The sequence below is a fragment of the Pimephales promelas genome, chromosome 21 (genome assembly GCF_988280905.1).
Source record: "Pimephales promelas chromosome 21, fPimPro1.hap1.1, whole genome shotgun sequence".
Lineage (NCBI taxonomy): Eukaryota > Metazoa > Chordata > Actinopteri > Cypriniformes > Leuciscidae > Pimephales > Pimephales promelas.
The window spans coordinates 26,565,008-26,581,207 of NC_142789.1; the positions used below are offsets into that span (position 1 = coordinate 26,565,008).

Below are 16,200 nucleotides of genomic sequence, written 5' to 3' on the forward strand. Positions count from 1 at the left end.
AATGTAATTTACTTTTAATTGTCATAAACAACACGTTTTCAACGTCGATATTTTTCAGTTCAGTTCATCTTTAAAAGTGAAGTGCACACTGCCACACAAGCTTTTTGTAAGCGATGTAAAAAAAAATTGTTTCGTTTTCAAATTAGTGCCAATTCAGTGCACAGTAACAACAGTGCTGCTCCGCAAGACCGCACCATTATGCATGCCCGTGCATACGTGCGCACTTCCAGAAATCCAGTGGCCACTATGGACCAAAACTTGCGCGTTTGGAACCAATGATCGGAATCGAAAACAAATTTTTTAAATGATTCCAATGGCATTGTTATTTTTTAAACGGTTGCAAGTTGGAACCGGTTCCCGATGCCCAACCCTAGTTATAAGTAGGCTAGTGTGTTGTTGCCATGTCCAAGTGTTAGTTTTTACTCACCAGTAGCGAAAACTCATGGCAATGGAATGGGGCGTGACATTTCCCAAAGCTGTTGTCCAATCACAACACACTGGTCCAGCCGACCAATCAGAGGACATCCCACTTTTCGCAAAATGTTTTTTTTTTTTTTTTTTTTTGCATTTTCGCAAGGAGGGGCTTCATGGATACAGGAATTAAACAGAGCGTTGATAGATTGAACAGATTGGAAAGAGAGGTGCTGCAACAATGTCTAATATGTGAAAAATAATGTGTTTTTTGAACATTCAAGCATGAAAACCTATTCTAGTAGAACCGAAAAACAATATCAAGAAAAGGGCTTAATACAAGCTCTTTAATATTCAGGTTGTGAGGAATTAGACCTTTTAAAAGATTATTTAGCTGTCCTGTCATTGTTCTGACTTTTGAGCATGGACATTACAGGAAGCTTGATTTAGCATCGAGTGCGTTTACCCTCTAGCTGTTAATTCACTCTCTATTGAAGCTTTCTCTGCCCGGCCAGGCCTCGGGATTTCAGTTAGGAAAAATTCAATGCATATTGATATGAGCAATATCTCAGAGTGCATTGGGGGGATAATTCTTCTTTTTTTAAATAAAGATATAATGAAATGCCCTCAGCAAAAAAAAACATCAGCCATGTGATGAAAAGTGTAAAGACTTTGTCTGTGAGTTTATTTCTGTATGTTATTTAAAACTACTGTCGCAGTGATTATTCTAATCATTACTTGAATCTCAAATGAACTTTAAATAGGCTTCTCATATTTTACTCTTGAGAAAAAGCCTCACAGGTCTGTTTCAGAAAAGATCTCAGGAATGTCTCAAACTGTGCTCTGATTTGCTGAGATGCCTGCAGTGTGCAGTCTGAAGTCAGAAATCTCAATATGACCACAAACATTTTTCATTAAATTATTCCTAAAACAAATAACCTGCATGCCAACAGTTGTCCCATTTGCTTGTATGTTTATATATTACAGTGCATGCTTTTGCTTCTCTCAGGGACATGCAGAGAGTTTCTCAGAGGCAATATATAGGCTATATTGCGTCACCATTTTGTGTGTTTTCACACTTGGACTTAATTTAACCCAATATAAAACGGTAAATCAATATGCTGTCTTGAAGCCTACTTGCCATTGCTTTCAGGTCATTTCATGTCCGATTTTTTTAGTGACATAATGCAGTTAAACATACTGCAGATCAAGATCCCTTCACAAATGCAAATTCTTTTGTCCATTTGGACCGTATAGAATGATAATCAAAATTTTTTTTTTTCGTTTAGCTATTTCTGCTTTGTTAAAAAACTGTAAACAGACAGTGGCTATGTAGTTTGCAAACAAGTTATGAATAAGACTGGGAGATTACTTCACTTCACATTGTTGTCTAAGGAAATTTGAGCTTGTTGTGTCATATCATGAATGGTTGGTGTTAAACATGAAAATTAAATTATATATTATTATTAACCCTCTGGTACTGTTCATGTGTCGGCCAAAAATGACAGAATGTTTTGTTATTTCAACGAAGTGATTATATTTTAGTTTGATTATGTATTTTTATTTAATATTTTCTATATGTAGGGGATTTTATGGTTCTAAATTATATTTATTAACTTTTTGAGCATACACCTGAAAATGAAATTTACAACTTAAACTGGCATAAATCTTGAATGTTTTGGAGCACAGACTTCAGTTTGGTCTCTTTTTATTATTGCTGAAGTGAAAAAAAGTGAACTTGAAAAAAGAAGAATTTTACATTTATAGTTAGGAAAAATGCAAAAAAAAACAACCATTTTTCAATTTTTATATGAAATCTATATTTTTTTTAAACTGAGAAAATCAAAGTCATAAATCTAAACTAGCTGTTTTACAAATATGAGGTTGATATAATCTAAAAAAAAGAGAGCTTTCAGTTAGAATTTGTTTCCAATAGTTGAAATTCATCTGATTTTTGACCGTGAACAACACAAGTCTGACTACTGTATTTTTAGGACGATTCAACCTTTTCAAATCATGTCCATGATTTTCACACAGCAAGTGCCAAAACCTTTACCAATTTTTGTAGCATTTCACTGAAGTAAAATAATAAAATAAGAATTATGTCAAAAACAAACATCGCAATTATTCTCAAATTCCAAATCAACGCTTTTTTTTATAACGTTCCAGTCTTAATTTATAAGCTTTCTACGTTTTTTGAATGTAGAAAGCAGAAAGAAGAATGTAGAAAACTTTCTACATTTTTTGAAAAAACATAATTTTTTTAAATGGCTCAAGGCTGATCAACGGTGACTGAAACAAAGCTAGTTAAGTGTTAGCAATAGGCACTGAATCACACCGGTGAGAAATGTAAGGGTGGAGTTGACATTTATCTTCCACTACATTTTGACCTGTGGTTGAGAAAGACTTTTAACGTAGTAAAATTGATGCCCTTTAACTTTAAATATGCTGAAAGATCATTAATGTACCAATGGACATAGTGCCTGTAAGCCTTTCCACCTGAGCCGAACTGTCGCGAAGTCGATATAGTGTCTAAATTGAATGTTGGGAAGGAACTTCGGATCCCTAGTTGGACTTAGATTACATTTCTTTGCAGGATACAAAGCTGACACTGAAATAATGAGCTTTTCTTCCTCTTCGGCGCATCTCAGTTTATTCAGACCTTGGTAATAATGGCGTTAGATGAAGCAGGATGGGAAAGACGGCCTGGTTTTCTGGCGTTGAAGTTTTAGGGCAGTATATAATGAGGGACCAGGTGCTGGAAATATTCCTGGACGGACAACAGAGCAAGACATACACACACTTCTCAGCCTGACTCACTGTTACTGTGAAACCTGCTATTTTAGTTCTCACACGCTTTTCTCGTTTCTCTGAATCTGACAGAAGAAGTGTAATCTTTTGAAGTGTCTTGTGTGTACATTCGAGACTCTCTGTGTGTACCCGTGCGCTGGTGTGTTAGCCGGGCTCTCCGGAGACGTTGTTATGACCATGGAGAAAGCTTAGAATCCATTCTAATTGCTCACTAATCCCAGCACCAGCCTGTGGAAGAAAGAAGAAGAGAAAATCATTACTGCTGTTGACATGTGATAAACGACCTCAGAGTAGCAGAAAGTCTGCACAAACCCTCTCGCGCCTTTATGGGCAACTTAGGGACGACTTACAAAAAAACAGAAAAAGAGGCCAAGAAAGGGTTCAACAAAAGCTTAAGTGAGAGTTAGAAAGCAGCGAGCTGTAAACGTGAGACTCGTAAATACAGTATTGAATGGAAATGTGGATGTTTAAAGGGATAGTTCACTTTGAAATTATTTTTTGATATGTTTCAGCTTACCTCAAGAGCATCCAAGATGTAGGTGTGTTTATTTCCGCAGTAGTTTTTGATTTTTTTGAATTTTGATATTTTTAGGTCAAACCGTTCGTTCATATAATGGAAGTCTATGGTCACCACCTAAAAGAGCATGCACAGAGAAGTCCAAATTAAACATGATTTAATGACTCGTAAATGTAAGTACACATTAATGGCCTAAGACACGAAACAAGCGGTTTGTGTGAGAAAACGAACAAGGTAAAACAATATAAAGGTACAAACGAGGTAAAAACAATATAAATACTATTAGTTTTCTCACTCAAACCACTTGTTTTGTGTCTTAGGCCATCAAAGTCTCCTTACATTTATGAGTCATTAAATCATGTTTAATTTGGACTTCTCTGTGCATGCTCTTTGAGGTGGTGACCATAGACCTCCATTATATGACTGACAGACAAGAACGGTTTGACCTAAAAATATCAAAAGACACCTACATCTTGGATGCCCTTGAGGTAAGCTAAAACATACCAAAAATTAATTTCAAAGTGAACTATCCCTTTAAGTAAGCTCAGTAAAACAAACCACAATGCCTCATTCACATGTAAATTTGCTCATGTATAAAACATAAACGTAGACAAAAACAGTTATGCAATGATCAAACATTTCTTTGACGCACTCCATGACTCACATTCATACTAAAACAGTTCATGACACACATTCAACATCTCTTTCTTGGGGAATAATGTTGTTTAAAAAGGCTTTGGAAATATAGGCTCAGTTATGTCAGCTGTATGGGTGTAACGAGACCCTCATGTCACGATTCGATACATATCACGATACGATATTATTGCGATACTCGGGAAAAGGTCTACAAAAAATGTACTGTTGATTAAAATGCTAATTTTGATATTACATTGTAGGTTTAAATGAATAGGTTTGGAGTTGTTGCTTGTAACCCAAGGACAATGGAGACACCAGAATAACAATATTCAAGAGTTATTGTAGATGAATATGCTTGCACGCTTTTACTGACTAGATATATTTATAATAATGTCGCCCACTTTTTACTTATAACATCAGACATTTGGCATTATCAGGACCCACAAATATTCCCCCATTGCATTATTATGCATTATAATCAACATTATATATAGTAGTTGCACTAAAACTCTGAAAACTTGAATTTCTTCACAGACAGTAATTTTTATTTTGGGGGGATTGTCCACGATACATATTGTTGCATTTTTGTATTGCAATATATTGTGGCATTGTTACACCCATAGTCAGCTCTTGGATTTCCATAATGGTTATTGATCACCATCGACAGTTATTTTGAGTGAAACGGCATTAAATAGCTCGTTAGAGAATATTGATTAAAAGCTTAAGTACGTCCACAGCTCTTATTTTTACCGCCTCCTCCAAAAGTGTCAACAGAAAATCGCTCACAAACAAACTTACAACATGATGTAGTACGGCGTCGGCGACGATGTGATAAAAGATTCTTGTGCTGGAATGTGTGTGTGTGTGTTTGAAGTAAACGGCAGTTCCATTAAAATGGTTCCATTGAAAGGGTTTCTTTGAATGAAGCGTTCAATCACCTGTGAGTTCTCCTTCATGGTCGATTTCTGCATGTGTCATCCAACTATTTTACTGGCTTTCTCCAAATGTAGCCACAGATGTTCTTAAATGCATCTTGAACTTTCCGTGTCTGTCTGTTTCCTGATATTTCACAATAAAAACCAATTCAATACCAATACTGATTATTTTAAAGGTATAGTTCACCCAAAAATTAAAATGATGTCATTAATTGCTCAACTTCATGTCTTTACTGGAAACTTTTGTTCATCTTTGGAACACAAATGAGAGCTGAGCGCTTTCTGTCCCGCCATTGATCCAACTTTGATGCTCGAAATAAACGAATCCATACACTTATTACAACCCAAATTTGGGTCAAATATGGACAAACCCAAATGTTGGTTTAAAAATGTAATTAAAAAATGTACAGATGAAAGTGAAAGTTGAAGTTGGGTTAAAATTTTAAATTGTCCATATTTTACCCAATTTTGGTTTAAAACAACCCAGCATTGTTTAGAGTGTAAAAAAAAAAAATCTGAAGAGACTCGATTGCTTTATATGATGAACAGATTGAATTTAGGTTTTTATTCACATGTAAACATGAATCAACTCACACATCAGTTATGGTAAACGGACACAACTTGCATTATTATATTATATTGTTAATAATATAATAATAGTTGATTAATTATATGTTGTTATTATATTTAATATTGTGTTATATTACATATTATTATATTGTGTGATAATAATAATAATAAAAGTGCATATTGGTTTTATTGTTGTTATTGCTGGTTGCTTTGAAAATCTCAAGCCATATACATATGAGCAATAGCAGTGATGCTTGCCTAGGCACCACTAATGATAATTCATAACCATAATCTGTTTTTTTTTTTATTATTAACCTCAAATCCGATTTTAATAGCCATGATTTTGTAACTTTGCCACTAAGCGGCTTCTGTTCGATGTCAAAGTTCGAGAATGACCATTTCATAAAGTAAATATGCTAAAGAGGAAACCTTTTTGCCATCAAGAAGCATTGAAAGTCCTTGTCAATCCGTTCGTGCCCGTCCCCCAGATTTTGCCCTGCTGTATTGATTTATCTTTCTATTTTCATTCAAACTACTCGGGAAGCTGCGGCACAAAGCTCTTTAAATCTCCTCCTGTGAATCCCCTGGGCAGACGGATTCAACAAAAGTGTTCAGCTATCGTTGATTTCAAACATATGCCACACACCCCTGCTTTAATTCACACACCAACAATCTTTTTTTTTCTCTCGTCCCACAGTATCCAAGGCAAACCAAATCAGACAGACCCGAGCATGGGACCTAAACCTGGGGGTCCGCCGGGTACAGGACCTGGTCCTGGAGCCCAGACACAGCCTCAGGGCCCGGGTCAGGGTCAAGCTGCGCGGAAGAACCTCCAGGTGGACGTGGGGAGCAGTAAAGCCGGGCACCCTGTCTCGCCCGGGGGCAGCGCTCCCTCCTCGCCCTATTCTTTGCCCCAGATCGCACCCATGCCCAGCAGCAAGCTGTGTCCGGTGTGCAAGAGTGCAGATCTGACGGGCACCACAGACGGCCAGCCAAACTGCAATAAATGCACACAGTGCCGCTCCATGGTGTGCAACCAATGCGGATTCAACCCCAACCCTCACCTCACTGAGGTAAGCAGCCCAATGCATGTTCACGCAATGTTTTATGTTGCATTTTTTTTTTTCTGTATGGATGCATTTCATTATCAAAGCTCGTTTGTGTCACAGTGAGATATAAACTCGGAATTGTGAGCTATAATTCGCATGTTGCAGTTACCTCATTTTTTATTCTGTGACAGATAAAATTGATCAAAAGTGACTGTAAAGCATTTATAATGAAAAAAATATTTAAAAAAATGTATCATGGTTTCCACAAAAGTATTAAGCAGCAGAACTGTTTTCAACATTGATGATAATCAGAAATGTTTCTTGAGCAGCAAATCGGCATATTAGAATGATTTCTGAAGGATCATGTGATGCTGAAGACTGGAGTAATGATGCTGTAAATTCAGCTTTACTCACAGGAATAAATGACATTTTAAAATATTTTCAAACACTGCTATTTCACAATTTTGCTTATTTTTACTGTATTTTTGACCACTTTAAAGGGTTTGTTCACCCAAGTGATTTAGTATTTACTCACCCTCATGTCGTTCCAACCCCGTAAGACCTTCGTTCATCTTCGTAACACGAATTAAGATATTTTTTATTAAATCTGAGAGCTGGATCACTCCTCCATAGGCTTCTAAGGGATCGAAACTGGCCGGCCCAGAAAAGTTATGAAAGACATCGTTAAAATAGTCCGAATGACTACAGTGGCTCAATCTTAAGTTTATCAAGCGACGAGAATACTTTTTGTGCGCAGAAGACAAACAAAAATAACGACTTTATTCAAATATTAGGGACGAGCCTGTGAAGAATCAGTGGTTCGAGTTCATATTTGCAACGATACCACAACAGTATAGCCCGAACCTTGTGTTCTCATCATTTTAATGACGAATTATTCAAAAACATAAATGAATTCATATGTGGATTCGCAAGCCGGTTGTTCCCGAAGGAGGGCTCAGTATCCAGTGTATATGGATCAGGTTCGTCCTCTGAATCACAATCCGTATGTAATATTAATAATGTTTGCTGTTATGTTTTCTGTAGCATGCACAATATAGTTATATTGTGTTGTGTACACTCCGCGCAGCTTCTAAGCGGGGTAAAGTTAGTTTTGTTTTTGATATTCACCAGACATTCTTTGAAAAATGGCAATTACCTCATAAACGACTTAGCCAAATATGACTTCGCTCTATATAAAAAGCCGCCGCAATGTGAGTTTCGCCGTGAAAGCTCGCTCTTGACGGATACGCGAGTAAGGGACCGTGTGGAAAGTGCACTTTTTCTGACACGTTTGTTCAAACACTATATACAATTTTCAACACTTGACAAGCTATAATCCTGGTTATGGGCGTTCCGTTGCCGACAGTCTCTGCCTACGGGAGCCTACTCTCTGTTTACCAATAACAACTGACTGGGTCATTTGACCAATCGCCGCAGATTCGAGTCACTCAAAGGAGGTGTTTGGAAAAATGAATCGTCGAACGAATCATTTGGGATTTGTTGAGCAAATCAGGTAAAAATAAATGCATATTATAAGACAAATAAAGTGTTTTTTTTTATCCTTGCATGCACGTTAAACTGTTTTTGGGAACTCCCAAAACAAAAATAGGAACATTTCAAATGCTATAATAGGGGCTCTTTAAAATGTGTTCCGAAGATGAACGAAAGTCTTACGGGGTTGGAACAACATGAGGGAGAGTAATTACTGACAGAATTTTCATTTTTGGGTGAACTATCCCTTTAAAGTAGCCTTGATGAGCATGAGAGACCTCTTTTCAAAAGCATTAAAAAGACTGACCCTACACTTCTGAATGCTATATCATAAGTCCCTCAGGAGAACTATTACAGACCAGTCTGAGCTTGAATACTCAGCATCAGAAAGCAACTGTGTGATATAAGAAAAAAAAGAGAGAACATTGCCGTCCAAACGATTATTTTCGATGAGAGTTTTTAAACAAAAAGCTCTGGGTAATGAAACCTACGCTTGGTCTTGATCTGGCATGAACCCAGGACACACACTGCACTCAACCTGGAACTGCTCAGAAGAGAGTCCTCCGGGGCGTATGGGAATGTGTGTGTGTTTGCTGTTTCTACGTGTAGGATGCATTGGAAAGACCGAGCCAATGTTCAGAGATGCGAGTGTGTGGGAGAGCGAGAGGGCGCGCGGCTGAGCGTGTGAGGGCGAGATTGTTTCAGCGTGTTTGAGGTTGTTGCTCGAAGTTGCAAATGGCTGGTGGTGCTTTAAAATCCTGCGAGTGTAAATTAGGCAGCGGACAGGAGGACGGAGAGGAGGGGATGTTCACAGCTCATGGTCGCAGACGGATCAGTGTCGAAGGGGCTCTAAAGTGATTTTTCAGGCATCTGCTCTCTTGGCTCTGAACTCCAGCAAAGCCATCAAGACGGGAAATGCAAAACAGTCCCCTGGTCAGTAGCCGAGGGAACTTTAGAAGGGTTGAACAGTTCACACAAAGAATTACATATAACAAAAAGCTGTGTCATGTAAATGGTCTCTATAGAAAGCTCCAGTGTTGGGTGTAACTAATTAGCTACTGTAATTTAATTACTTTTCCCTTGAAAATTTAAAGTAAGGGATTACTCTTCATTTTTTAGTAATTTAATTACAGTTACTCCTGATGTAATTGAGGTAAATGCTGTGTATAGATCAATCCGATCTCACAGCGATTCATAAGCATTGTCTAAATCGTACGACCGCACTCATACAAATTCGTATGAATTAGCCAGCTTGTAATGAAAAATGTGTGAAATGTCATGAGATCAGACATAAAACAATAGTGGGTATAACATCAAAATGTATTGTCTGATGCTAAAAAGTATGTTTTTATAATGTAACCTTCTCCACCTTGGTCAGTTTAAGGATAATTCATGCAATTTTATAGTATTTATTTGAAAGAATTAAAACAGATTCATGTCTATCCTTGTATTTTGCAGCTGATTGAGATTGATATGGGATTTTAAAAGTAATTAGTAATTAAAAGTAATTAAATACTTTGTAGAGAGAGTAATCTAATTACACTGTCGAAGATTAGTAACTAGTAACTTACCCAACACTGGAAAGCTCACATCTAACATAAAAGTTTGTGTTTATATAACACACACACACACATACACACACATGATTACACAAATGCAAACTTTTTTGTTAGATGTGACGTGAGTAATTGCGATAAATCGATTTGACAGCCCTAGTTTAAAGGGAATAAACCAAAGACAGCCTGCTGTTAAAGCTGCGGTAAGCATTTATATTTTTGGAATACCACTTATTAAAATGGCGGATTTCACTGAAATAGCTGTCCTGAAATCACACATTTGTTTCCATGACAGCTCTCGGCTCTTTACGTGGTAAAAAAAATGGATGTGAATGCAGCCTATGAGCATTAGCCAATCAGAAAAGAGCCTCTCTGTTGGTCTTTTTGAATGCTAGGGTTGGCTGATGAAGTTGGGTGTTTGGAGAAAGATCGTGTGGTCTTTTTTATTCAAAAGTTTGTGGTCTCTTATGCTCACCAGGGCTGCATTTATTTGTTTGGAAATAATGTAGTATTATAAAATATGAATCACAATTTAAAAAAATTATTATCTATTTTAACATTTTAAAATGTAATTTGTTTCTGTGATCGAAGCATCGTTACTCCAGTCTTCAGTGTCACATGATCCTCCAGAAATCATTTGAATATGCTGATTTGCTGCTCAAGAAACATTTCTTATTATTATCAATGTTAAACAGGTATGCTGCATTTTTATTATTTTTGTGGAAAATGTGATGCTTTTTTTCCTGTGGTGAATAAATTGATATAAATGCTGAATGCTTTTGAACTTTCTGAGTTATTTCTGAATAAATGTTCTGAATAAATCTCTTTAAAAAAATTACAGACCCTAAACTTTTAAAAAGTAGGCTAGTAGGCCTATATGTCGCTGAAAGTGTGGGACATGGAAAATTGTGACTTGATCTTTGCTATAAGTGGACTTCAGGGATTTAAAGTGTAAAATGTGGCATTTAATAAATGAAAATTGTGAAAGTTTTTCTAAAAGCTAAAATGTTTCTACTAAATCAGGCATTATAATCAGACAATTGATATATCTGTATCATGTTTCAGCTTTTGACTATCATATCGCCACATTTTTCACAGAAGTCTTTATCATTAGAAATTCAATCGGGGAAGCTTTTGGGCCCTGCTGTGCTTCATAAAGACAGGATTGGATTAATTGGGCCCCAGTGAAACAGTGGACACTACAAAGCGGTTCTTTATATATTTTGATGTTAGAGCACATAGCATACAGCACTAACTCAGCGTTTTAAACAGCCCCGCTTTTAGTTCAACTACATGTGACAAAATGATGGGAAATATGTCATCTGTTGTCTTATTTCAGGGTTCAAGCACTATAAGAGCAGATGTTTTATGAGCATATCTATCTATAAATTACAGGAACGTCTGTCTGTGTGTGTCTATAATTCGCTTATCTCTCGAACCGTTAGTCCGTCGGATTTCAAACTTGACAGGTGTCTTGCTACGGACACGATTACGTGCAGTGCCAAGTTTGACGTTGTTTGGATTAGAAATGCAAAAGATATTGTTACACATACTGCATTTATCTGATAAAAAAAAATACAGTAAAAACAGTCATATTGTGAAACATTTTTAAAAATTGTTCTATTTTAATATATTTAAATGTGTAATTAATTTCTGCATTTAAAATTTAAACTGAATTTTCTCCAGTCTTTAGTGACTTCAGAAATCCTTCTAATATGCTGCTTTGTTGCTTAAGATATATATATATATATATATATATAAATTAGAGCTGTCAAAATAAAAGTTTGTGTTTACATAATATATGGGTGCACTGTGTATCATTATTTTATATAAATAAATACACACACATGCTTGTATATATTTATGAAATATTTTCATGTATATACTGTATATAGATTTCTATAAAATTTATATTATATATAAATATAAATATTTTATAAATAAATAATATATTTTTTCTTAAATATACATGCATGTGTGTGTATTTATGTATATAGAAAATAATTATACACAGTGCACCCACATGTATTATGTAAACACAAACTTTTATTTTGGATGTGATTAATCGCGATTAATCGTTTGACAGCCCTAATATATGTATAATGTTCATATATTAGGGCTGGATGATGTTCATATATTGTAATAAATCATTATTGACAAAACTGCTAAAAAGTGAGAGGAATATTGATAAAGACAGGCAACTTCATTTAACACTGAATAATATCAATTAAAAATAGTGCAAAATTTATAAATGTACTCAATACCCAAATGTATGTGAAATGCATGTGTAGCTTTCTTAGATTAGCAACATTTCAACATCGAACTCTATTGAATGTTTGAAATCAATTGCACGCTGAGTTTCCTCGGCACTTCACATGCCGTTTGTATGATGCATATATAGAGCGTTATTAATCGATGGCTTCAGTTAGGATGCTGCTTAGAAGGACGGAAGCTGCCTACTGTATGAAGAAAATATCCAGTTGTTACTGTATTTTGTGTTTGTCAGAATGTTCCGGTATGTTTTGTCCCAGGTGTTGCACTAGTGAAGTGTAAAGATATCATGTTAAAGTTGAACTCTAAATGTCTCTTGGTGAACAAAGCAGAGAGAACATGAGACAAGAAGCAGGAACAGCTGGTGAAGAGGAAAAAGAGGGGCGATCTGATCACTATGCAACAGACACCTGGAGAGAGAGAGAGAGAGAGAGAGAGAGAGAGAAGCATGACATGATGGTGACAACACTGAGTGGGATGCGGGAACCAGGGATATACGGACAAAGAAATAGCAGGGTGAGGAAGGGGGATGGAATGATAGAAGGAAAGAGAAAGTGGCGCTGACACACTCCAGTAGTCACCCACCAGCATACAGGAGGCGTTCCCACTCTGCCATTGGCTGATCCTCTATTTATAGATCTTGCTGTGTCTCTACAATGATGCCAGAGAAAACGTGTGGAGGATCAGCAGCGAGAATGGGACGGAGAGAGCAATGATGGAGTGGGAATGCAGAAAACGATATTGAGAATTTTTATTATAAATGATTTATCTGTGCACATCTTTTAAAAAAAATGTCACATTCCCTCGTAATGTTTAATTCAAATAACTTCCCCTCCCTTGCAGTGGCATCTCTTCTCTTCTCTGATGATGCGTTTACTAGTGCGAGGGCGGGGCAACCTGTCACTCACACGAGATCAACCAATAGCAAACCATGGACAAAATCAAGTCCCGCCCTACATTTTTTTCTTGTTTGAGAAGCCGTTTCACCCATCACAAAAGGGAAGAAAAGACTAACACAACTTCCGTTTCATGCCGACTTTAAATAAGCTAAAAATAATAGTGCCTGTTTGGCTCATAAACACTGTTCCCCCTTAAAGCTCTGGGGTAATGATGGTAGAATATGAACATCATGAACTATTCTCACTCCACGAGGAAATCTGTGAAAGTTAATAGATCGGTTTTGCATGCTGGCTCTGTATGTCTCCTGTCTTGTGGTTTTCACGCTATCTAGTGGATCCGTCATGAGACTGACAGCGGAAACTGAGTGTAGGGCCATCTGGGCCACAACACGCACATCACATCACAAACACAAAGAATACATGCACACACATGCACTGCCACGACCCTAGAGATTTCATGCTATTTTTCCACCATTACACAAATGTGCCCATGCAGGCAGGATTTGTGTGTTATTTGCTTACCATATGTAATGCTAAATATACAGACCATATGTGTTTTCAAGTGCATGAATGATTTTTTTCCGCTTTTTTTTTTATATTTTTCTGACTTTATAGATTTACTAAACCCTCTTTTGCCGTTTAAAAACAAGCGGCAATATTCTGATCTGAAAGATGAAGCCTACCCAGAAGTGCAATACATCTCAAATCCACTAGGGGCAGGTCCCAAAAGGGAGCAAATATCCATAGACGTCATGTTAAAATGTCCGTTTTCACAGAATAAATTCATATGCAGTTTGGTCCCATGGACTTTTATTGTAATCTTCAATATGTTCCAATATATGCCTGACAACTGTGAGGGGGGTGAATTTTTTTCTAACTCGTTTTAGTTTAGATCATATTTAGATATAAAACGTATGACAATAAGGGCAGTTATCTTTGATTGACAGCTGATAACGGGGAGTGAATTTGACGTCTCGACCATGATCTGGCACAACACATCATACCACCTCTGTATCCTTTATGAAACTTTTGTATTTTCCAAGATTTTCCAGTATGGCGCCGCCCATACCCCCCATAAACAGCTTCAAACCCATTCTTCAGAGAGTCTATGGGTGACGTCACAGACGCTTTGTCCATATTTTTTACAGTCTATGGTTAAAAACTACTGTCAGGACTTTCTAAAGAGACGCAGTGAAAAATGAGCGCTGAAAAGCCGTGGACAGGGTCAATTTTACGGCTGATCTTATTGCATATGCATTTGTGGTTTACCATCAGACGCAACCACAAGACTATTTAAGTGAATAATGCAAGGTGATTTACTAAGGTTTGCACCATTATTTACCTCATTTTATTTTATGTCTTAAACCTGACGCTAATTTGCGCTACTCTTGAAACTTTCCACTCCCATTGTTGGTTTTTCACCAAAAAATTCACCCCCCTCACAGTTTTCAGGCACTTGGAACCTATCGAAAAATACAATAAAAGTCCAAGGGACCAACCTGTAAAAGCATGAATTTATGCTGTGAAAATGGACATTTTAACATGGGGTCTATGGACATTTGCTCCCTTTTGGGACCTGCCCCTAGTGGATTTTTGATGTATTGCAGTTTTTCGCACTTCCGGGTAGGCTTCATTTTTTCAGATTAGAATGTTGCCAGGATGATTTCAAATGTCAGTGTTTCTTTAAGAGCCTTGTGCATAAATGTACACATTCACACAAATTCACTTTCAAATGTGTTATCTGCGGATAAATATCGGTCAAATATTTGAATCACCTGTGGCTATCCTTTATTTCCCCTTTTAGCACAGTCATATGGTTCAGAAGGGTTGATATTGAACTGATGTGTGAAATGGCTGCCGGTCTATGAGGGCTGAGTGAGAATGCATCGCTCACCACGCAAAACAAGATTAATCAAACAATAGAGTACTGTGCTGTTCTTCTAAATGGCACAGTGTCTCGCTGCCTCTCCGAGACAATAGAATCTGTCATGCGTTAAAGAGACGGACGCACCACTTTTGGCGCTAATAAACTAAATATGCATTCATGTGCAAGAAATAGTTTCTGAGAAACGGGATGTTTTCTCCAATAAATGATATGATTCTGTGTTTTTTTATATAGGCTAATAGGAAAACACCTACCATGTTTTGCATAGCATAGATGTCTTTGCTAACATTTTGATTACCTGAAGGTCATATTGTGGAATTAATGTGTTACAGTACCTTGTGGAATAGTGTGGGCTATTCCGTCTATGCTGCGTTCACAATGTCGTAAATTACCATAATTACAAGTTGACAACTCGTAGAGTTTACTCAGAGCTGTTTACGTCCTTGGATTCTGAATTCATTTGTTTCCATGGTGATGGTCGTAACACTGAATGAACAAGAGACCATTATGTGGGCGGCTAGCTAACTGTTTTGTGCTAGCTTTGCTAACAGTTAGCCATGGTTTGTTTTGGTTTTTATTAAATGACTGGAAATATCAAACAGAAATGTGTGTTAGCTACCAAACCTTCTGTAACTTTTAATGCTGCAGCTGGTGAAATTGGACAAGCAATGGACAGGCAAAATTAGAAAGTAAAGAAATAATAAATCAGTTTGGTCACGTCTGAATCTAAAACTTGAAATCTGTGAGTGAGAGTGAGTCAGCTTTTACTGAATAAATTAATGTTGCGTCTGCCGGCATCGTTTGGATTTTGTTTACAGAGAATTTGATGACCTATGATCAAGTTTTATTATATTATCATCAACCTACTGAATGTATTAAATGGAAGGATTGTAAAAATTAAGGCATCATTTTTTAAATAATAAAAACAACAATAACATTATCACTGAACTAATGATTGTATTATACTGACACAATGTAAAAGTTAATAAACAATTTATTTATTATTATCATTATTGATATTATAATGAAACTACTGATTTTATTACATTGAAATAATGTAAAAAAAAAATGACTACATAGACTATACTGTATGTTCCTAACATTGGAGCTGTCATAATATTTAATGTCTCCAACTTACAATTAAGCTGCGAAAACCTTACAGCCACAAA

General features: G+C 36.7%; 1 protein-coding gene across 3 annotated transcripts in view; it reads left to right on the plus strand.

The window, feature by feature from the left end:
* bsnb (bassoon (presynaptic cytomatrix protein) b) overlaps positions 1 to 16,200 on the plus strand; it is a 96,720-nt gene that overhangs the window by 17,975 nt on the left and 62,545 nt on the right. For all 3 annotated transcript variants that reach the window (XM_089124922.1, XM_089124921.1, XM_089124923.1), the window contains one exon: positions 6,578 to 6,953. In XM_089124922.1, the coding sequence (XP_088981048.1) occupies positions 6,612 to 6,953 (342 nt within the window). In that variant the 5' untranslated portion in view covers positions 6,578 to 6,611. The remainder of the gene's footprint in view (positions 1 to 6,577; positions 6,954 to 16,200) is intronic.